At 40.8% G+C, this 24,603-nt stretch overlaps 3 protein-coding genes across 3 annotated transcripts in view; 2 read left to right on the forward strand and 1 right to left on the reverse strand.

Moving 5' to 3' along the window:
- The window catches only part of LOC122870258 (low affinity immunoglobulin gamma Fc region receptor III-like), a 1,099,642-nt gene that overhangs the window by 537,436 nt on the left and 537,603 nt on the right, over positions 1-24,603 (forward strand). The window lies entirely within an intron of this gene.
- abce1 (ATP-binding cassette, sub-family E (OABP), member 1) lies at positions 1,538-17,442 on the reverse strand. The gene is made up of 19 exons (XM_044183983.1): positions 17,291-17,442; positions 15,827-15,968; positions 15,640-15,725; positions 15,369-15,466; positions 14,045-14,162; positions 12,231-12,368; positions 12,069-12,138; positions 10,054-10,150; positions 9,872-9,961; positions 8,065-8,186; positions 6,869-6,993; positions 6,646-6,742; positions 5,247-5,306; positions 5,108-5,166; positions 4,369-4,479; positions 3,430-3,572; positions 3,137-3,259; positions 2,942-3,053; positions 1,538-1,926 (listed from the first exon to the last, which is right to left on the reverse strand). Exons 2-19 carry the CDS (start codon positions 15,927-15,929, stop codon positions 1,879-1,881), a joined length of 1,800 nt encoding a protein of 599 aa, XP_044039918.1. The 5' UTR covers positions 15,930-15,968; positions 17,291-17,442; the 3' UTR covers positions 1,538-1,878.
- anapc10 (anaphase promoting complex subunit 10) lies at positions 17,457-20,902 on the forward strand. The gene is made up of 6 exons (XM_044184469.1): positions 17,457-17,607; positions 18,156-18,271; positions 18,374-18,464; positions 18,650-18,770; positions 18,877-18,930; positions 20,179-20,902. Exons 2-6 carry the CDS (start codon positions 18,157-18,159, stop codon positions 20,356-20,358), a joined length of 561 nt encoding a protein of 186 aa, XP_044040404.1. The 5' UTR covers positions 17,457-17,607; position 18,156; the 3' UTR covers positions 20,359-20,902.

The raw sequence follows: 24,603 nt of genomic DNA on the forward strand, positions 1-24,603 counted from the left end.
ATAACCACGGTATTGTGTATAAAGAAAACATAAAATAATTGAATTTAACATTAATATAGAAACATGTAACTGATAAGCAGTGGAAGACGTACTCAAATCTTTTACTAAAGTAAAAGTAGCAATAGCACAGTGTAAAAAGACGTTACAAGTAAAAGTCCTGCATTCAAAATTTTACTAAAAGCACAAAAAGTATTAGCATCAAAATATACTTTAAAGTACCAAAAGTAAAAGTTGTCATTATGCAGAATGGCTGTAATTATTGATGCATTAATGTGTAAATTATTTTAATTACTTTTATATACTGCTGGGTAGCTTGTGGGGATCAATAAAGTCTTATCTTAAGCTATACATATGTCATAATTTATTTGTTGATTTAATAATACAAAATATAATCCGAGTCTGCGAAGTATGTAGTAACTTAAGTTATCGAATAATTGCAGAAAAAAGTACAATATTCCTCTCTGAAATGTGGTGGAGTTGAAGTATAAAGTTGCATGAGAAGAAAATACTAAAGTACAGTACTTGAGTAAAAGTTACTTTCCACCACTGCTGATGACAAAAACTAGCAAGATGATGTCATGATGATGTCATTTGTAGCAGCCATCTCTGTTCGGATGAGGGAATGGGACGAACTTGGAAAACGGGTTAAAAAATCTGTTATCATTTATCAATTTGTTTAGTTGTTTAGTTTTTGTTAAACTTTTTTTTGTTGCACACCATTTTGGTCCAGACTGAAATATCTCAACAACTATTGGATGCTTTGTCATGAAAATTTGGTTCAGACATTCATTAATTGTAAACACTTTGATTCATTAACTTTTCAAATAGCTGCAAAACGGACTTTCCCATCAGCCTCAGCTGCACTTCAGTGCTAATTAGCAAATGTTGACAGGCTAAACTAAGATGGTGAACATCAACACGTTAGCATTTAGCTCTAGACTCGTTTACTTCTGCCTAAAATTTCTTCTCCACGCGTCGACGCTGTTACGGCAAAATTTCTTCCGAGTGGTGGAAAGTAACTAGTGCAGTACTCTAGTACAGTTAAAGTACAACTTTGAGATACTTCGCTTTGTAGTTCTACACATTTCAGAGGGAGATACTGTACTTTTTTACTCCACTACATTTATACAAATTGTAATTGTATGATGTATTATAGGTCAAGCTACACAGAAGTATATAAAGTATTTAAACTCAACCCCACCTTAAAGATGTACATGTTAATGCATCAATACTTATAATGCAATAATATTCTGCATGAGTACTTTTACTTTTGGCACTTTTAAAAATACAAAAGTGTTAGCATCAAAATATACTTCAGTACAAGGTTGACACATTTCTTTCCTCACATTTATTCACTTAAATGGATTTTTAGAGGCTTGAAGATGTGACGTATTTAATATTTCATGAAAAGAAAACCAGTTTAGTTTGTAGAAATCCGTTTTATTGCTCACTTTGCGAGCCACTGTCTCAGAGTGCTGCTGCAGAAGTTACTACGCCATTAGCGTCATAATAAATGAAGGGAGAAACTGTTCTTGGATCAGGTAGCATCAGTTTATTATCATTTGTTGTAAATGCATGAGTGTTAAAATATGCTGCTTAATGTTCCACAATGTCGCTGGCTTGTGAATTCAGCCCAGTACGTTCAGGCTGACTGACACAGAATGCAATGCACTTTTTAATTTTAAACGTTTCACAACATTGCTGGCTACTGAATGCAGCCTGGTAAATAAAGGCTGATGGGATTTCTTTATTATTTAAACATATCTGCTGTTTGTTGAACGCAGCCTGGTTGTACTTATGGTAAATGTCAAGGCTGCAATCTGAACGCTCCCGGGTTGTTGAACGCAGAGTCGCAGTCGTTCACACAGGAAGTCGTCTTTAGTCGTCCAGGAAGAAATAGTTCCCACTCTTCTTCTGTTCTGTGTCCTGGAAGAAGGAGAGGGCAGTGTGTCTCTTTAAATAAAACTTTATTGGTGAGTTGAGGCATTGACAGCAACAATCACAGGTCAGGCTAAAATATGGGCATCAGAAGACACAACATCTGCTCTTTTAAATGGGTAATAATGTTATATTCATATATTACTGTTGCTGAGGGGAAAAATCACTTATGTTACTCATGAAAGGGTCAAAAATTTGGGATTTTCTTGCTCACAGAACAGCTCAACAATTACTAACTGCTGAGATTTCTGTTTTTTGCTCACTTTTTATACTCCAAACTCAGGAGATCAACTTTGTTGTAATTCACAAGTCACCAGCAGAGGTCAGTGAAGGTTCACATCAATGCTTTTGCATGTTTTGGCTCCATAACTACAAATCACGTATACTTAACGTGTTCATTGATAACGTAAAGTGCATGATTGTTGGAGCGTTAAAGCTGTTTCAGCTTCCCACATGTGACTGTTGTGATAGTAAATATAATATACTTGGGTTTTCAACTAGTAATGGGTTTATTCATTCATTTACTAATATTTTTTTTTAACTACACGATTAATCGATAATGAAAATAATCTTTAGTTGCAGCACTAATTAATTTATATTTTCTTTAATGGTGTTACTGTCTCGTAGGGCTGAAAGTAACGATTATTACCATTATCGATTAATCTGCCCATTATTTTCTTGACCAGTTTCTCAAAAAGTTGACATATTCACATGTTTTGTTTGACCAACAGACAACCAGCAGCAAAAAACAGCAAAATATTAACATCTGAGAAGCTGCAACCAGAGTTTTTGGTCTTTTGCTTATTTAGAGATTATTACAGATTATTCTAACAGAGTCCAGGATGTCTTCAAATTCGAGCAACACTCCAAAAAGATATTAGTTTTACAATCATAGAAGGCTAAAAAAATCTTATCTTATCTTTTAGTCACTTGTCTGAGAGTGGAGTTGTAACTAACACACCTCTCTTAAATATTGACACAGTCGTGTTTAACGTGTTTGTACCTTGATGGAGTTGAGCTTGTTGATGCGCGGCCTGAAGTTGTTCGGGTCTCTTCTGAATGTGATTTCCAACAGCGACAGAAACCGGTTCATCCCGGCTAACAGACTCTGAGGACTGAGAAGAAATTCGGTCATCGTCACGGCGAGCGTTTAAAGTTCACGTTTTGAGCGTTTTTAAAATGTCTTTCTGCTGCTTACGTGTTAGCCAAGGTCTTCTTGGAGGGAATACCGTCGAACACGATGACTCTGTCGGCCAGGTAGGTCGCCATGATGAAGTCGTGCTCCACCACAAACGCCGTCTTCTTCGCATGGAGGATGTACCTGCACACACACACACACACACACACACACACACACACACACACACACACACACACACATCAGAGTGAGGCAGAGGAGATGCGACAGAGGATGTGTAGAGCTGGAGGAAAGCATTAAAGGGGTGAGGAAGAGGCGACAGATGGGGGCAAAAAGAAGAAAAAGTGTTTGACCTCTTGATGACCCTGGCGGCCATCAATCTCTGCTCAGAGTCCAGGTAGGCCGAAGGTTCGTCGATCAGGTAAACATCAGCTGGTTTCCCCAAACACAGAGTGAGAGCGACTCTCTGCAGCTCACCACCAGACAGGTTCTGCACCTGAGGGGGGGGGGACGGGGGAGGTTAGTCACTCTGCCCTCATCATGTCGCCCTCAGACAGGAAGTGTCTCTAGCAGTAACAAGCATCATTTGCTAACCGGTTTTAAATGACTCCTGCTGACCTTTCCTCTAGCGCCACGGCAGGTTGGCGTTTGCGGTTTTATTTTTATGTGAAGTGTCTCAGCAACTGTTGGATGGGTTGCCACGAAAGAGGAAGTTGTTGATTTGCTTTCGAGGCAGTTTGAAATTGGTTAAAAACGAGGGGAAGTGAAAGAACTGGAAGTAACTGGATGAAAAGAGTATTTCTGTTGTACTGACTGAATTAGCGGCGTGGAAATGGATATTATACTAAATATATCGAGACAACAGGCAAACGTGGACGAAGCGTTGAGTTCGGATTAACTAGGAAGCAGGTGAAATTAGGAATAAAAGCCCAAAGGAAGGTCTACTTCTCTCTGCCGTCGAGGTAAATAACCAGAAGTTATGGTGTGTCACGTTCAGGGACGTCAGTGGAAAACTAACTAGCGTGAGCACCAACATTCACGGGGACTCTTGAATGAACACAGTAAGTACGACCGCACTTGAAGGCACCGCCAGTGACTGACAGCTAAGTGTGTGGTTGCTTAGCAGCAGCAAAACGACCAGCACCATGAATTGCGGATCTCAAGGTCATTCACAAAACAGTACTACACTTTAGCCACCGCTGAGTGTGTGTGTGTGTGTGTGTGTGTGTGTGTGTGTGTGTGTGTGTGTGTGTGTGTGTGTGTGTGTGTGTGTGTGTGTGTGTGTGTCTTACATCCTGGTCTATGATGCTCTCTATCTGCATCGGCTTCATGACGTCGGTGATGAACTGCGGGTGAGTGTAGGCGTCTCTGATCTTCTCGTGCAGCAGAGCTCTGACGCTGCCCTGCAGACACAAACAGATGTGAAGAGTCTGTTTAACACATCTGTCACTTTAAGAAAAACAAACAAACAAACAACACAAACATCTCATTTTTTTACAGCTTCAGATAAAACTCCAGTTTATAGAAGTTAAATCACGGGTTTGAAGCCTTCTGATGGACTGAATCAACACTCGAAGTGGAGACAAAACTAGAGCTGATCAGCAGGGAATTAATCGATTATTTGAGGAAATGGCAAAGAATTCACGTCACAACTTCTCAAATTTGATAACATTTCCTGGTTTTCTTACACTTCTACGATAGTAAGCGGTCTTTAAAGGCATCACCTTGGACTTTTTGGGCATTTTTCACAATCTGCTAATTATACAGACCATGAATGAACTGAATAATAGATAAAATAAATTCACTATTTGCAACCTTAGACGAAACGTTTCTTCCTGTTTCCACCGATAGATCATCTTGCTCTAAATATTAGCTGGTTTTCATACAAAAGAATGAAGGAAAACTGCTCCAACTACTGACTTTATCCTTTAATAGTCAGATTAAAAATAAATTCTCAACTTCTGCTGTGGTTTAATACTGAAAAACAGTCTTGTATTAGTGACTAGTGATGCCGAAGCTGATTCAACAGACCTTGAACTTTGGGCTGATGGTCTGAGGCTTGTAGCTGACGTTCAGGATGGGAACCTCACCTGAGAAGAGAGAGTGCAGGTGAGTGTGTCTGTTTCTACGTGTGTGTGTGTGTGTGTGAGAGAGAGAGAGAGACACTCACCTCCCCCGTCAGATTTGAGTCCTCCAGCTAACATCCTGATAAAGGTCGTCTTCCCTGTGCCTGCAGACACACACACATAACTATTGGATGGATTGCCATGAAATTTTGTACAGACATTCATGGTCGCTGGATGATGAATAATACAGACTTTGGTGATCCTCTGACTTTTCGTGCAGCACCACCATCAGGTCAAAGTTTCACTCGAAACTATTGACATTCCCATGAGCCTCAGCTGGACTTTGTGTTTAGTGCTAATAAGCGAATGTTAGCATGCTAACATGCTAAACTAAGATAGTCATTATACCTGCTAAACATTAGCATGTTAGCATTGTCAGATGTGGAAGGCCAATGAAATACGATCCAGAAAGTCCAGATTAATGTGTTTAAAGGCTTATCAGAGACCAAAACACCTCACAGAGGTTTATAATAATAATAATAATAATAATAATAATAAAAAACAATAGATTTAACAACTTTGGAAAGTTATCTCGGCAGCAACTGTTTTATCTTTATAGAAATACAGCGTTCACGTTACAAAGTAATCTACCAGGAATGTGCGTTTGCATGTATGTGATTGGCCAACGCAGCGTCTTGCCAGATGACGGCACATTGTGCCAAAAGTTGGTTAAGCCTTTTTGCAGGACGGCCCTGCGTTGCTCTGTCAGAGCCCCCGTGTCGGCCCCCTGCTGCGTTGTTAATTTCGGGGACCAAACTGCAGCGCGGTAATCCTAAAATGCCCGACTTACGCTGCAAGACACAGAGGGTCAAGAGGGTCGTTTAACACACGAAGTTAGGAAAACAAGGAGAGCAGCCGAGCGAAGAGTTACAGAAACGCAATGAAGCAACACCGTGTCACCTCCTCGGAAGCGACAGAAAGCGGCCATGCCGATGTCAATGCCACCTTACAACAAGAGGTGACTGCAACAGGAAAAAAATTATACTTTTTCAGAACCATATTTTATGAAATATTTACTTATTTAACAAAAGAAGCCAAAGTTCTCAAATGTTAAACGCAAGCAGCAGTACTAGATTTCTGACAGTAAAATTCAGTGGAATAAATGTTGATTTAAAATCAGGCCTATCTACTGTACTACACAGTTCAACACACATTTCAGTCGATAACAAAAAATTAAAAATAGGGATTCGATACACGGCCTAAACCTCATATATAAACACTTGCTGGTTTATTAGGTCCACGGAGCCAAAAGCCCTGCAATAAATCCAACCTCCAGCCTCCAAAATGACCATAAAGGTGAATCAACACCTCTCTACAATAGTTCCAACAAAATCTGAACATTACAACCTTCACGAAGGCAGGATTTACTGTAGGACTGTTGTATTAGACTGCATTAGTTTTAGCTTGGTGTACCTAATGAACTGGCTCTCACACACAGCTTACCGTTCTCTCCCAGCATCACCATGATCTCGGAGTCTGTAAATTCTCCTCCTTTGATGTCCAGCGTGAAATCGCCCATCGTCTTCCCCATTTCTGGATACTGAACAGCAACAACAAAACAGCGGTTAAGTCAAACACAAGCGCCAAACTGCAGCCTCAAGCTCAGAGCACAGAATCGGCTAACTATAAAAAGACAGAAATATAGAAACAGGTGAGCTGAACAGACCTGGTAGTGCCTGAGTCTCTTCACCTCCTCCTCATTGGCCGTCTCAGCCACCTTGAAGACCAATGAGGTCTCACGAAACCTGAGATTCTCCGTGGGAACGTAGCCGTCCAGGAAGATGTTGATACCTAAAAGGACGGAGGCATAAATTAGGAAGTTACAGAGAGAATCGGGATGAAATTGTTGTTATTACTGAAACTAATTTCTCACCCAGGACATTCAGTTCGACGCTCGACTTGTTTTGGTTCAAATATTTAAAGTCTTATTGGTTCAATTGCAGCCAGAAAGTTTTGGCAGTGTATAAGTTGACAGCTGCTACCTGCTAGTCACGTTAGCCTTGCTCACAGAATTAATACAAATGAGAATAATAAAAGTATAATACTTACACACATGTTTATGTACCTTTTAAATTACAGTAAATTAATTACAGTATCTGAGTCAGATAAAAAAAACTGTGCGTCAAGATTGTTCAACAGAAGCCCGGTGACTGGGGCTGGAAGAGATGATTCAAATCAATATCATAATATAGATAATATCTTTCCAGCAGATATATATAAAAATATATTCGGTCCATCTTAAAGCTTTACATGAGACAAACTTCTGCATCCACGGAAAAAACAATAACTTTGAAAGGCCTACAAGTATTTATTACATAGTACGTGAATTTATTGATATTTACATCACAATATTCACAGCTGTATATAACAATAATTCCTAGGGATATAATTAATCAATTAATGTGACCTGGACCCAGATAAGCGGCAGAAAATTGATGGACGGATTCACAAATTAAAAAAACACTTCATATAAATTAAGTTTCTGATAAAGCTGCTCATTATGAGACAGTGAGCATCCTTGCCAGGTCCGATTAAACAATCACATTTTTATTTTATTTAAAGTGTGTAAAGTCTCCCGACAGCCCACAACCACGCATTAAAAATAAATTATAACCAATGTTATCGTCTACGGCAGGTAAGAGAAAATATTAAAACATTTTGTACGTTGCATTACAAACTTTTTAATATCTAATCGCATTTTTGAGGAATTCTGTGCCTGTCCTTACAGAAAACATTAAGTCTTAATTTTTAAATGCCGACTCCACGACCCAACAACCACAGTATGTTTCTAACCATTTATTTCGCACCTGCGTTGTGTTTTTAGCGTGTCACATGTTTATTTGTGTGTGTGTGTGTTTTTACCCTCTCGGACGCTGAAGGGCATGGTGACGACTCCGTAGGCGCTGGGGACTCCGTACAGGCAGCAGATGAAGTCAGACAGGTAGTCCAGCACACTCAGGTCGTGCTCCACCACAATAATGTACCTGGAACACACGCACACACACACACACACACACACACAATGATACACAGTTATGATACAATACACGAATGATGAAAACCCTTAAAAACACTAAAACTGAGAGTGGAGCACCAGAAATTTGACAATGCTGAGGATTAATATCTACTGTCCAAAAAATAAAATAAAATGGCGGATATTATTATTATACAGCAAATGGAAAATAATAATGATGATAAAACTTTATTTATAGAGCACTTATCAAAACAAAGTGCTTCACAGAGAGAGAAATAAAACACCACAGTGAATGACGAAATATTAAGAAATAAAATACATAAAACCAATAAAATAAACAGTTCAGGTAAAATCAGGATCTGCTTTCAGATAAAAATGCGTTTTGAGACGAGACTTAAACGAAGACGCTGACTCAGACAACATAATGTCTTCGGGCAGGTTGTTCCAGAGCCTCGGGGCCCTGATGGTAAAAGCTCTGTCCCCCTTAGTTTCCATCCTGGACTCAGGAGCAGACAGGAGACCCCTGCCTGAAGATCTCAAACTACGTGAAGGTTCATAAGGGATTACAAGGTCTAAAATATGATCTGGAGCCATGAAGAGCCTTAAAAGTAATCAACAAGATCTTAAAATCAGTCCTGAAACCAACAGGGAGCCGATGTAAAGAGGCTGAAACAGGTGTGATGTGGTCGCACCTCTGGGTCCTGGTTTACATCTGTACGACGAAGTTACAGAACAGTACTGATCAGTGGATGAATCCTTATTAAGCTTCAAACACCGCCAGAACAGTAACATCTGGCGGATTGTAAAACGTCCAGCAGCCGAAGCACCGCGACACCTCGCTGATGTTAATAGTTTTAGTCTCATATGTGTGCAACACGAGTCCACGAAGCCTGCGTGTTGTTATTAAATCTGTATGCTTTTGTTCAGAAGTGCCGCATTAAATACAGATGCGATATGTTACAGTAAAATAATTATGCGTTGTCCAAAAAGCCCAGATATAAAATATTTTTACTGACACTTTTAATGATATTTATGTAACATTTCACGAGTCAGTGTGACGTGATGGGAGAGTGATAGTCATTAAATTACTTTTATCACTTGGTATCAGGTGGAAATGTTCTCATAATTATGATTATGTCTTTCTAACGTACATCGCCATATTATTCTCTTCTTATCCCTCTAATGTGCCGATCAACAGCTGCGTTTCCAAAGTAATCAGTCCGCTGACGTATGAAAAAGCGGCGGCTGTTTTCACACGTCATTGTTTGCGAGCGCCTGGTAACTCCATGTGGATGTGTCGAAGCACAACGAACAAAGAACAAACTGGTTTGCAGCTGCAGACTTTTAAAAAGAAAAGGTGGCTGACATACTTGCTGCGAGTACTCGAACCAATCAGAGATGTTCAGCGCTGCAAGCCCCACCCCCAAAGTTCCTGTACTTCTGGAAAGTACTACGCCCCGAGCAGGGACTTTTTGGGGGGTAAAATAATGTCCCCAGAACTTAATTTAGACCCTGCTTCCTGCGGTGGAAACGCGGCTAGACTGGATCAAACTCTGAAGTGGCGTTTGAAGCCTCGGACGTCATCAGTCACACGGTTTTCGTCATTTTGCGCCGACAGTATGTGGAAACAGAATAGCAAAAGAATAGATCTGGAGGAATAAATGGCGGACTGTCCCTTTAAATGAACAGTTTTACCTGTCCGGGGTGATGAGTGAGCGGATGGTGATGGCAGCCTTCAGCCGCTGTTTCACATCCAAGTAACTGGACGGCTCGTCAAACATAAAACTACAGCAGAGAAACAGAGAACAGCGGTGAGTCTGAGAGTTCAAGTCTGGGGTCAAAGTTCAGATAATGACCGGCGATCTGCGTTTCCTCACATGTCGGCCCTCTGGATGCAGACGACGGCGCAGGCAAACCTCTGCAGCTCTCCTCCGGACAGATCCTCCACGTTCCTGTCCCGCAGGTGACTCAGATCTGCCCGGCGACAACACAAACAAGAAACAACCAATCACAATACAGGACGTGGATAGTTTTGAACCAACCGCAGAAACAACGCAAACGGTAGAGTTTTGTCTTCGTGTTTGGGATTTGTCGATATATATTAACTTCACAGTGAACCGCAACTGAAAACGTTGGTCGTGTCTATTAATGTCATTACGAGAGGGAAAAAGCGATAAACACTTATTTTTATTTAAAGGAGGTAAAAATGTTTTACTAGTTACTCCACAGAAAAAAGTAGAGCCACACGACGCGCTCCATTACTTTTGTGTTTAGTCGATAACATTTAAACTACAGGGGGTGCGAGGCCTGCAGTAACTATTTCATTGACTAAACGATTGATTGTCAAATCAGGGAAAATAATCGTGAAACTACAGGCCAAATGTGACGGCTTCAAACAGTCTAAAACCCAAAGATATTCATTGTATAAGGATATTAAAAAAACAGCTGGAGACAGAAAATGACGCGTCTGAACTATGAAGGAAACTATGTTGTTTCTTCTTTTTAAAAGTTAAATACTGACGCTTTTACTGCTTTGTATTTTACTACATTTACTCTAGTGGACTCTGTGTATGTTTACTAGATTAATTACCGTGTTGTACTTCCTTAATGTCATTCCTTCACACGAGGGACAACGTAACTAATTTGACAGTTCGGTTTTACTTTTGTGAATCCAGTTTTCTTGTCAGTGTACCAATTCAGTTTTACACTACATTTGGTATAACTCTTGTTCACGGTATCTCTGTTTTTTTTATGATTTATAACCGCTATCATCGACGGATGAGACGGCCTGCAAACTGGCAGGATGGTGTATAGAAATCACTGAACTCCTCGCAGGCTTTTGGAGACACCGTGAGGATCTCTATGCTCTAAACATCGAATGCGTAGGAGTGGAGAGGGTTTCCAGCTTCGAGTGTCTACACATCACAGAGGATCTCACGTGGACAGTCGACTCCACTGCTCTGGTCAAAACGGCTCGACAGCGGCCGGTAAACCAACCTATCCGTAAAGCTGCTCGTGTCCTTCTACCACTGCTCTGTAGAGCTCAGCAGACAGAAGAGCTCATAAACAAAGCCCAGAAAATAAATCAGACTTCCTCTAACCCTCGGGGGAAGACGCCTTCAGGTCACGCAGAGCCAGCAGCTCTTCTCTCTACAGGGCCTTAAAGACCTGCACCACCATGTTCAAATACAGCTTTTACCGCAGAGCCATCAATGAACTGAACTCCACAGAACAACGTCCCCCTCCCAACATCATCACAACTCTAACGACTGGAATAGCTTTTCCATACAATGAGGAAATGTGCAATAATATCTGTATATAACATGCAATAAGCTCTTTATTGCATATAGTTGCTGCTTATCATTAAAGTAGTAGTAGTATTTTTATTTGTTTTTATTATTATTATTTATCTGTATGGGCAGGTGCGTGTGTGGTAGCCATGGGACGATATGAAAGTTTCATGTCACGATTATCCTCGCCAAATTAATTGCGATTCACAATATTATCCTGATAATCGTCAAAATGTGCTTAAAACTCTTAAAACGGCGCTAAAACATACTGGAATCACTTTACCTTACATTTAGTTAAGAAACTAAATATTTTTATTGCCAAGTCGAACTGGCATTGGGCTTTTCGAGTCACTCGTGAGGATATTCACGATTATTGGAAATTTCCCACGAACAACTTATCTGTTTTTATCTCGATCAGCGATAAAACACCCCATCCCTACTGCGTGAAATGTTAAAATGAATCTGCACAGCAAGTTTTCGTTGTACAATGACAATAAAGGCTGTTTTATTCTATCACATGTGTTGCCCAATAATGTTGCTTTTGACAAACAGGGCCACGGTGTTTGTTTAAATGTGTGTGTATGGTTTGCGTGTGCGCTTACCGAGCTGTTTACAGACGAGGGTCTGTGTGTCTGTGTCGTCCTTCCGGCTCAGGATGGCCCCTACTGACCCCTGGAGGCAGACGCGACGAATTCAATTACTACTTCAACACCGAATCTAACCTTTGATTTAAAAGCAACACAAGACGTGTCGAACTCGTTTACCTTGACGGTCTTTGGGATCTGGTCCACGTACTGCGGTTTGACGATGGCCCGCAGGTCGTCCTCCAGGATTTTGGTGAAATAGTTCTGCAGCTCGGAGCCTCTGAAGTAGGTCAAGATCTCCTGCCAGTCTGGAGGATTCTGGTATAGAAACAACACACAGTCACATATACAATCAACATATCAACACATGAAACAGTACGAATCTGAAGTAAAGGAGTTGACCTTAATGCTTCTCCAAAAATAACGTTTTATTTTGGTCCGACAGCAGCCGGATATTAATAATTAAAAGGAAAGTTGTATTTTTAAATGAAATTGTTTCTGTAAAGCTCATTAAATCTGTACAACTTAATGTGGGATTGTCTGACTTGAAAACTCAAGAAAACAGCACAGACCCGTATTTTAATGCACATTTGGAAATATCGCATTAGAAAATGTTAATGGAAACGGCGAAATTTGAAAAAACTTCCTCAAATTCAAAGTTTAAAACGCTCACTTGAGGTGGTTTTAGTCTTTTTCGAAAAAGAGTTGATGCGCCGAAAAAGTTCAAACGCAGCGACCATTTAATTCACATGACTGATCAGCTGTTTCTGCTCCGAAGAAGAAGAAGAAGAAGAAGAAGAAGAAGGAGAAGAAGGAGGAGGAGAAGAAGAAGGAGAAGAAGAAGAAGAAGAGTTTCTACTGTCGAGGTCTCGGAATAATTACAAATCCCTGAAGACCTCTCTCCATTTTCTCCTCGTCGATGGCCAAGGCGACTGGTTTTGTTTCTTCTTGAGGTTTATTAGCGGCTGACAAACGACTTCTTCTACTCCGTTTATTACAGCCATGAGTAACGTAGCCTGTACCGACAACTTCTGCAGGATGACGAAACTACGCTGGTAGTTTATTCGCTCCAAACCAGCTGACGGAAATGTGCCTATTCCGCATTTTCTTTTTCTTTATTGCGACATTTCTCTTCAAATTCGCTTGACAATTAACGGAAACAACTACTGTTAAATAAGACCGTGCCGCATAACTAATCTTTAAAGTGAGTGAAATAAGTAGCTTTGATTGTTAAAACGATTTTATAGTTTAGACGGTATTATCAGTTTAAGTTACCACACCAGTAAGTGGAGGTGTATATTTACAGGTTTCATTCTTATTACAGACAAAAAGAGCCGCAATCATCCAGAATCATAATCAATAAAACTACTATCAAATCAAACTATCAGAAAAACTACTATACAGAAAAAAACACAGACAAATAGAAAACTGTGACATATTAATCGTCCTTTTTAGGTCTTTTTATATAACTGTTTCTTCTGGATGATTTATGATCTTACCTTCGGACATGTTTAATATTGATCTTTATGTTTCTAGTTGTTGCCCTCTTTATAGCGGCATATATATATATATATATATATATATATATATATATATATATATATATATATATATATATATATATATAGTTTGTTCTGCCTTATGATGGTGATTTGATAATTCCTGACGAAGATCTCCGATAGTTCGAAACTCAGTTAAAGTAGCTGGGAGCTGTTAGTGCAGTGTGCGGATCTTTTGTCTGATTCTTGCCTTCAGTTTTTCAGCAAACAAACCATCGAGATAATTAAAGACTTCCAGTTGGTCAGAAGACAAAATGGCAGCTGTGAGCAGCTACACCCACGTTTTATCTCATCAGCACAGCACCGCGTTGAACCCCAATCTAACAAGCATATCAACGTTACAGAAACATGACTACGTTTTCAAACCACAGCAGCATTACTGCCTTGCTCGTGTGTTCTGGGGGGGGGGCGGCAGTGGGAGGTTTCAACACTCACATCGTATTTGCCCAGGTTGGGTTTCTGTTTTCCAGCCAGGATCTTCAGAGCCGTGGACTTGCCGATACCGTTGGTCCCCACCAGCCCCAGCACCTCACCGGGTCTGGGGATAGGCAGCCTGCACACACACACACACACACGCACACACACACACACACACACACGTGTATTATACCACAGTTACACCACTTTCACTCAGTTAGTCGCCAACCTATAAACACATCAACACATGTAGACTGCGGTTAAGGTCTCAGTATGCTTCAAACAAACTAGGTTGTAGAAAGTGTAGCAGTGCGGGAAGAAGTACTCAGATCTTTTACTTAAAGGTGAGGTATGTTATTCTGGAGGAATCCAACACCATGTCAAAATACCGAGATATAGAGCGAACAACGACACAGCCAGTAACGTAGCTAACGTTAGCCAGGTTGTGGGTTAGCAGACTGTCGCTACAGCTGCTGCTGCGAAGCTAACAGCCAGAGAGGACGAGACGGTTTCCCAGAGCCAGCACAGCAGCTCCAGACAGCGATACTCACAACTCTCCTGCTGCTACAGCTAACATCACAACACCAGCATATCTTGGCAAACTAGAAAGTAAGCTGAATATCCGTGAGCAAGTCATTTAACGTCACCAGATACACAAATCATGGCTGGAATAGTGTTGTGCGGCTCGGTCCCAGCCACTTTGTTTATTTCCCATTTACAGAGCCAGAGCTGAGTACACACACCGGATTTTTTTTCAGCGGACACACTGAACGGACAGCTAGCGGACAGCGAGGAGATATTCGCTGAATTTGACAAAAAGACGTGTATTGGATCAGAATCGCATACCCCACGTTTAAGTAAAAGCATCAATACCACAACGTAAAAATACTCCATTACAAGTAAAAGTCCTGTGTTTAAAATCTTACTTAAGTAAAAGTAAAGTAAAAAATACTGATGCATCAACGTTAGAGCAGCATTTTACTGTTGGAGCTGCTCGAGGTGGAGCTAGTTTTAACTGCTTTATACACAGTTAGCTAGTTTAGTCCAGTGGTTCCCAACCTAGGGGTCGGACCCCTCAAAAGGGTCACCAGATAAATCTGAGGGGTCGTGAGATGATGAGATGTTTCTTTAGTTTCTGGACGTTTCTCTAATGTTTCCTTTTCTTTAACTGCACTGTTTCAAACGGCTGCAACAATCGCCTGCAGTGTCGTCACTTTCTTCAAGTTGAATTCAACACTCTTCACGTTAGAAAACCAATAAACAACGTTTGCTCTCAACGATCAGCGTATGTTCAGGCTCGAGTGCCACATGAAAACAGTGTGAAAGAGTTTAAGCAGCATACCGATGCAGCTTGAAGGAGTTGGCGCAATATCTGTGTGTGGTTTCCTTCTCCAAGTTGCTGGGCAGGTTGACGATCGACAACGCTCCGAACGGACATTTCTATAAACGACAAAACAGCATCAGAAGAGCCAGACTTCAACAAAAAAACACAGCTGCTATTGTTCTGTAAAAAGATTTGGTGATCACAGTAATCAATCCGTCCAATTTGTCTCGATCGTCTGAAGGTCAAATCTGGTTCTAGACGATAATATTCTAGGATTGTTTATTATTACCTTGATGCAGATGCCGCAGCCTATACACAGAGACTCTGAGATCCAGACAATCTTACTCTGTGGAGTCACCTCGATACACAGCTTACCTGCAAACACACAAGTCAGTTTTTGGTGTCACGTTATTGCGTTTTTGGTGTCGAAGCAGAGTCTAGTTTCGGATATGAGCACCGACTACATGATCACTCACCCATACGGACCACCGGGCAGCTCTTCTTGCACTCCTGACGGCATTTCTTAGGTTTGCATTTGTCATGGTTGACGATGGCGATCCTGGTGTTTTTATCCGCCATGATGGAGGGCTGGAATGACGGACGCTAGCACCTGTGGAGCTGAACAAACCAGGAGAGGAGGGGGGGGACAAGAGAGTTATTTGGGTAGTTAATCTTGAGAAAAGTTGATGGAAAGAAAGAAGGAAAAATGGGAGACAAGTTGATGACATGTGGAGGTGTAAAGAAGTTCAAAGAGAAACGTATTTGAGAGTGAAGCTTAAAGCATTTTCAACCAACACACATAAACATTAAATTCACTTGTTTGGAAACATATATGCTCAGGTAATGCTGATATCCAGGTACCAAAGCCAACAGACAATGTCTAAATGTAGGGGACAGCGGTCAGGCTCGAACCTGTGTCCCCCAAGCACACTGTTCACTCTGCTGAAGCAACACATTCAATTCTGAACAAAAACGCACAGCCTTTGCCTTTAACAATGGGCTGCCATTAATCTACTACCACTGCCCTAAACCAGCCTCTGACTGGAACCAGATTTATTGTGTTCTGGCTTTAATGCAGATTCTGGTTTAATGGATTTTCATTTCAGGCCTCAAGAGCACGAAATGACGTAAATGAAGCTGCTGCAAACCAGTTCAGTTAGCGCTTAGCAGTCTTGTGTAGGGACAGTGAGTCACACCAGACTCCGTTTAAAAGTCTGGCATTTAATTGTTGCCTTACCACTGAACGTACATGCTGGTACTACGTGAATTAAGGCCTTTAACGATTCAGTGATAGCCGCCTTTTCAACGCGGCATCCGTTTAACACATAAAGTTGAACATTTTTTAATAAAATGGGGTTAGTCAGTTATTCGATCAACAACATCCCAACGCCGAAACGCAACGTTACGGGCGGTGGCGAGCAGCAAAAGCTGGATTTGTCCTCAAATAACCTGCTGATCTGTGAGTCATTTATATGCCGAATTCATCAACCAATCGTAAATATTGACAAACATCTTAGATCGTGACCTTGTATATGTATATTTTTGTTAGTGATCAAGAAACCCTTTAATTGGCACATTGTTGAACGGAATTTGGAGTACCATCCTTTCAATAACGTTACATGATAAAACGTAAATCTTTTCGCCAGTAGCGGCAGCTGTGTTCAAAACTACGCTGTCAAGCTATCGACCAACTCTACGTGTGTACTCCAACGGGTTAATCAGAGGTTTAAAAAGCAACACAGGAAGCTATAACGTAGCTATAGTTAAGTACAAGCATTAAAGGCTACTAACCGTTAGCTAACGGTTAGGTTCACGTTATACGACATTAGCAGCGCAGGCCTGCACTTTGACAGCTGCTGCATAAGAGAACAGCGCTCGTGTTTATGGCAATACAACCCTAAAAAAAGCACAAAATCCGGAGCGGTAAGTTAAAAACTCACCCCTCTTCGGCTCCCGTCCCCCGACTTCGAAGAAAATAGACGAGTAAGGACGTTTAGACACAAATAATTGGGAGTCAAACTTCTTTTTTCCAGCAACGTGTTCCTCTCCTGGACGCCGGCTGGAAAGATGGCGGGAGAGACGCACACAGCGTGCGACGGTGGTGGTGGTGACGTCAGTAAGAAGCGACTCGGACTCACAAAAGTGGGAGATTCGAAGTAGCTGTAGCAAAACAAAGCGGATTTAAGCGTTATTTGTGTCAAAAAGCCGCATCTGATGCACTGACGCAAACTACTGGAGACTTTTACTAACCCTACTTGTAGGTTTTACGTATATTTCTACAGTAAACTAAGTTTTAGATGCTTTGAGATAGTCTGGAGAGGAGAAATATTAGCTGCTAGCAGCTAGCTCCACACCAGACTCCATTAAAGCGTTTGTTTAATGTTTACTTGTATACTGACATTGCATGCATTTCAGAAAATAACTAACGACTTATTATTGAAACGTTATGGTCCACTTTTAAATTCATTTCAAAGGCTCAATATGTTTGATTCCGGAGTTTCCCTCCTTCAGAATACACCGACACCAACGATGATATTAACCACAAATGTGGCACTTAACGGTAACTGTTAGCTAAATAAGATGCCACTAGATGTGACACTTTAATGCCAAATTTTCCCCAAGGACCTATTGATTCTCATAAGCTCCTAAGTTAGATTCTGTCATTAATTTATATCTTTTAATATACAAACAAACGTCAAATTGTTAGAAATTTGAAGGGAGTTTGGCGTTACGTTGTTGACTTCCGAGATAAAGGCCAGCTAGTGCTTGCTGAACGTGTGTCTCTGTCTTTTTCCGTGGTTAAAGGATGGCCACCCCGAGCAAGACACCACCCGGCGCCGACCCGAAGCAGTTGGAGCGGACTGGGACGGTCCGGGAGATAGGCTCCCAGGCGGTGTGGTCCCTCTCCTCCTGTAAACCCGGTCAGCACCAAACCTCATGTACAGTCAGCTGTGTGTGTGTGTATACAGAGTGACGAATCTAGTCTGGTGTCATTTGAACTCCGTTCCTCCACCCATGTCCAGGTTTCGGAGTGGATCAGCTGAGGGATGACAACCTGGAGACTTACTGGCAGTCAGACGGATCCCAACCTCACTTAGTCAACATACAGTTCAGGTAACGTGGAGTTATGTTCCTTCACTACTGGGATTTCTGGAATATTCTGGAAATTTGCTATATTCTCTTGGGAACTCAGCGAGCAAGAACTCAGTGCAGATGTCTGTGTGTTTTTGCTTGTTAATCATCTGTAACTTGGTGTCTGTGTTTATCGTCTCGGATGTTTTTTTATTTGTTTTGTTCAGGAGGAGGACGACAGTGAAGATGCTGTGTATTTATGCTGATTATAAGTCAGACGAGAGCTACACACCCAGCAAGATCTCGGTCAGAGTGGGCAACAACTTCCACAACTTGCAAGAGATCAGGGTAACAACTCTTTTATAAAAGTTCAGCTTGAAGTTTTTTTTTTTTTATTCCACTCAAATGATCTGCTTTCTTCTCACCACCCTCCTCCTCCTCTTCCTCTCTGCAGCAGTTAGAGATGGTGGAGCCCAGTGGTTGGATTCACATCTCTCTGATGAATCAGGTAAGAAGCTCATGTCTTTATTTCACTTTAAAAATGGTCCGTAGAGCTCAAAAACTCTACGCGGTACCTTTTTTTTAAAGTGTGTGATTCATTTAGTTGTTACTGTCTAGATCTTTTTATGTAAGATTCTTTACTGCTTTCATTACAGTGGAAAACCTGTGTGAGATTTTGTGTTTGGTGACATTATTTCTCATTTTTCATTTGAACGTCAACAGTTTGTTTTTTTTGTTGTTTTTTTTTTGGTGCTGACCAAAATGTGTCTGTGGCAAAGAGTATCGAGCTGTCGGCTACAGAAAGCTAGCTTTAAATGTTTGTGCAGATTCGTAGCCTTGCTTACTTTTTCCTTGATCTGATTGTCCAAAACTGGCTAAATTTAGATTTGTAATCGGGAACAGTTTTCTAGTTCTTCTAGGGCTACTTCTGCTTCGACAGCATTTATCATTTTAGAACTCGGGCTTCTTTTGTTAAATTAAAAAGAAAAAAACATGTTTATATTTCTGACACTAAGGTACTGAAAAAAGTTTTCTCATCAGTACCGAACCTGAATCGTATCGGTGCTAGAATAAAATAAATTAAAGGGTAATTCTGGTATTTTTAAACCTGGGCCCTATTTTTTTTTTACATATGTTGGGGTCTAATTGACCAATAAGTACAAAAGGTTTTGGAATTGGTCCAGTAGATTGTGTCTGTCAGAAGTTCGGCCACTAAAAGAGCTTGTTTTTGCCACCGACAGGCTCAGATTTCTATTCTAAGTGTCTGACAACATTATAGAAAGTATCCCTTTTTGTGATAGAAAGAGAGAGAGAGACCTTTTTGCTAAAGAGGAAGATGTCTTACTGACTCACATTTCCACCGTTGTACTTCCTGCAACTGCTCGCCTCTAGCGAGCTGTCAGTGAAACTTTGTTAAAGAGGAAGATGTCTTACTGACTCACATTTCCACCGTTGTACTTCCTGCAACTGCTCACCTTAGCGAGATGTCAGAGTGAAACTTCTTACAAAAAGGATCTTACTCTTCGGCTGAGGCGATCTACTGGACCGGTTCCAAAAATGTGCATACCTATTAGTCACTTAGACCCCAAAATATGAACAAGGTTCAAAAATTACCCTTTAAAATGATACCCTGCCCTGTTCTACATGGGACATTATGTGAAATCTTTGTTTCATGGCAGGAAGTTGTGGATAAAAGTGTCACCAATGACTAAAATATGAATGTGTGTGTGTGTGTGTGTGTGTGTGTGTGTTTTAGCGGACAAACGAGCCGATCAGCACCTTCATGATCCAGATTGCGGTGCTGGCCAACCACCAGAACGGCAGAGACACGCACATGCGGCAGATCAAAGTCTACACGCCCGTGGAGGAGAGCTCCATCGGAAAGTTCCCACGATGCACCACGGTCGACTTCATGATGTACCGCACGATCAGGTGATCTGGACTGAAATGTGGCCGCCTGACCTTCCGTGTGCCCCTGGAAAGTTTGGGGATCGCACAAAACGTCCAGAACAGAGGAAAAATGGCACAGACTGATATCTGGAGCTGCTGCTGGGCTCTTATAAACATCAGGTTTGATTGATTCCACAATCGATCAATCTTGAACTGCGTATCATTAAGGTTTTGTTAAGTGTGGCTTTTTAAAAAAAAAAATAATAATAAAGTATTGATATTTAAAATGAAGCTGCAAATATTAAATGTAACCACATTTAAAGATACTGAAAATGGGACCCGAAACAGCTTAAGTTTATATGTTGTGATGTTTGAAGACTTGAAGAAGAACAAATTCCTACTTTAACATTTTCTTAATGTTTAGCAACATGTTTCCCACACAGACTTTTTGGGTCGGTTCAGAGTTTATAAACAGTTCTGTTCAGTATTAGAAACTCACAGTTCAAAACCCAAACTGCTGTGCCTACAAACCGTCTGTCTCCTGTTGTGGATTTGTTACGAACGTTGAATTAAATGTGTTTTCAAAGCAACCTGGCTGCCACAGTGTGACTGTGTTAATGAATGAAAAGAAGAAAGCGAGGGTTACGGAGCTACAGGAAAGGCTACGAGAGAACAGCAGACACGGGACACAAGTAGAGAGGGGAGAAGACACTCAAAGTTTAGATGCTGTGGCTAAACCGAGCGTGTGAGTTTCTGAATGTGTGACTCGTTGCATAGGATTTGTGCACCTGCGAAGAAGAATTTGAGAAGGTGTAACTGTTGTGTAGTGTTACAGACATCTTTCACGTTGGCATTATGGGGGGGGGGGGGGTGAAAATAATGAATTTAATCCATTTGGGAATAAGGCTGTAACATAACAAAAGGTGGGAAAAGTGAAGCGCTGCACACACAATAAAATACAATAACCACAACTCATAGACAATGTGAAACCATATAATAAGTATGTAATTTAAAAAAAAAACACAATCCCAGACAGCAGCGATGCTTTTTCTAACAAACACAGCAGAGGGAAGAATCACTGCAGTACAACAGCAGGGAGAGCGGCGGAGACATCAGAAGAGTTCCCATTAGTAAAGAAAGTAGAGAGTAAAGCTACATCACTACAAATGATAGATACGTTTAGAAATTATAGTCTACCACGATTTTATTATTATTTGAAAAATGTGTTAATTTTCTTCACTTACAAAGATATTCATTGTTATTAGTCAATTTGCACCAAACTTGCATCTTTAAAGTCCCGATAGAGAAGTGGAAAGACGTGAGGCAAAATGGCTTTAAGGTCAAAGGCCAGTTACGTGAATTTAAACCATGTTTGGTTTGTAAATAAAGTCTAATTTACGCATGATTTTATCTGAGTTAACACCCTCTCAGACTAGCTGTATGAATTTAGGATTTGACTTGGTGGTTTGCTCTTAACTAAAGTGAAAGAGCACAGAACAATTAAAAAGGAGAAGTCAAGTCAAATGATTTAATAAAGCACATTTTAAAAAAAACAGCCCGTGTTGGACAAACAGAGCGGGCGGTTCAAATCACAAATGAAATAAAAACACAAAATCAAAACACCCACACAATAAAATACCATGGAAGCAGTAAATATGGTCCCATGATCGAAACTAGTCATGGAAGCTAAGACCCGCCATCTGATTGGCTTGGCTCTTGCGTCATTACGTAAGCACGTCGACGTGAGGGTTTAAAGGACGCTCAGTTACCGCATACAGTCCACAGTCGCCTAGAATCAGTCCAGCGCGCAACAGGTGGTAGTTTTGTCTTTTTTGGTCTTTTTTTTTGTATCGGCTGTTTTTAATGGTTCACTTCGTTGATTTCATGGTTGGCTGAGCCTGGACCTTTCCCCTCTGGGCTTTGACCGTGCTCTTCAGTGCGGTAGTCTGGACGCCCGTTAAAGGTAAGCTATATGTTTCGCTACTGTTAGCTAGCTAACTTTTCGTTCATTCATTCAATTCAAATGTCCACACTCGGTCCTGTGAGCACACAATAACTGATGTTCAACTGTAACTTTTAAACTGTAACACCGTTTATAACGTTAGCCGGTAGTTTATCAGCCTCTGACTGCCGTTAAAGCCGTTAAACCGTAAACTAAGGCTGGTTGTTGTGGTTACTTAAAACGACCAGAAACGGAGCGCGTTTGATTGATTTATTTGATTTTATAGAGCAATAAATGTCGAATAACCTGTATTTATTTAGTTTTACACAAATTAGCAGTTGTGTCATTAATAATTTGATTCAGGTTAAATGTGTTTACACACATTTTTGTCGCGTTATTCGCATAAGACGGTGTCGTCCCTCATTCGTCCAGGAGTGATCTATCGTAGAAAAGGTTTCAGTCGTAGTCATCTGGACGCTGTTTTCAGAATCAAGATGTTTCGGCTCCCATCCGGAAGTCATTCTCAATTGTGAGAATTGTTCGCATAGTTATGTGATTTTTTTTTTTTTAATTTATTTTATTTATTTGTTTGGTAATGACTCATATATATTTATATATAATAAAAAAAAAAATAAAAAAAAAAAAACCACAATCCCAGACAGCAGCGATGCTTTTTCTAACAAACACAGCAGAGGGAAGAATCACTGCAGTACAACAGCAGGGAGAGCGGCGGAGACATCAGAAGAGTTGGCGAGCATGGGATATTATTTATCCGATCATTTACATCATGTATAATATCAATTTATAGCGTTTATAGTAGGTTATCAGTGTGGAAATAATAGACCACAACCCGAAGTGCTTCCGGACTGAAACCCAGAAAACCGTCAGGTTGTGTTGGAAGACACCTTTATTTACTGCTGTAGTCTCAAACCTGCTAGATGGAAGACAGCAGCTGGTGGTTACTGTCCTCTCCATGACTGAAGACACACGAGGTAATAAATGTATGTGGTCGAGTTGGTGTTACTATCATTAACTATGTGGATGCTGTTGTAAAGATTTAGTATTTCAGGAGTCAGACGAGGTGTCTACGAATAATAAAGCGGCCGGTTCGCTCAGTAACGAGACAATTCAACAGCAGCAGCTTTCATGGGATTCACTGAGAGGAAGCCGGATCATCCTAAAACCTGATCCACCTCAAAAGCAGCTCCATGTGCCGTCAAACAGCAGCAGGGACTCTGGACCCAGATTGCACGTTATTTTTACATTATTCCCAGCGTATCAAAACGCAGAACATTCAACGAGAAATGCATCACCGGTTATTGATGACAACTTAAAGTATCGACAATACAAACCTCAGGACTTTATTTTCCGATTGTTTGGCATAATTATATGTTAATAGGATGTTACATTATAGGCTGTTATCGGCGCACTGTCGGTTCCCTTTGACTTGCAGTTTTGATAATAAAGTTTCTAACAACAAGAAAAAAAAGTGTGTGAGGAAGAAGGGACACATTGTGAAGTTGACGGAAATAGCTATTCACAAGTTGTAGTGCTTTTTTTTTTTTTGGTTTTGTTTTTAAATGTGTTGAATCAACCTCGGTCTAAACAGCCCCATATTTGGTATCACATGAAAGAGGAAGTTGTGGTTTTAAAAACCACAACTTGTCAGGCAGTTTCTTTTTAGTTTTTGAGATAGAGCTGTTTGCAGCTGGCAGTTCAGCAGTTTTCACTGATTTAAAATTCTGTTCAGGATTCTACAGGGAGCCAGTGCACAGAAGCTAATATATATTGGAGAAATATGATCTCTTTTCCCAGTTCTTGTCAGTACACTTGTCACAGCAGTCTGGATCAACTGGAGAGTCTTAAGGGACTTATTCGGGCAGCCGGATAATGAGGAATTGCACTAGTCCAACCAAGAAGTAACAAATGCATGGACTAATTTTCCTGCATCATTTTGAGACAGGATGTGCCTGATTTTTGCATTGTTACGTAGGTGAAAAAAGGCAGTCCTTAACATTTACATTGTTGATCAAACTGTTTCCTCTGATCCATTTCCTGATCTGGACTCTGATTACCATTGAGTCTAGTTCTGTCCAAGGTTTCTGCCTCTTAAAGGAAGTTTTCCCTTGCCACTGTTGCCAAGTGCTTGCTCGTGGTGGGATTTTTTTGGTTCTCTGTAAATAAAATAAAGAGTACGGTGTAGACCTGCTCTGTAGGAAAAGTGCAATGAGATTACTTCTGTTATGAATTGGCGCTATATAAATAAAATTGAATTACAGGTCCCTTCTTCTTCAGCTGGCTTTTTACTCCACGGCGACACTTTAAAGATGAAGCTCGCAGATCAGCCTG

Source organism: Siniperca chuatsi, linkage group LG22 (genome assembly GCF_020085105.1).
Source record: "Siniperca chuatsi isolate FFG_IHB_CAS linkage group LG22, ASM2008510v1, whole genome shotgun sequence".
NCBI classification, from domain to species: Eukaryota; Metazoa; Chordata; class Actinopteri; order Centrarchiformes; family Sinipercidae; genus Siniperca; species Siniperca chuatsi.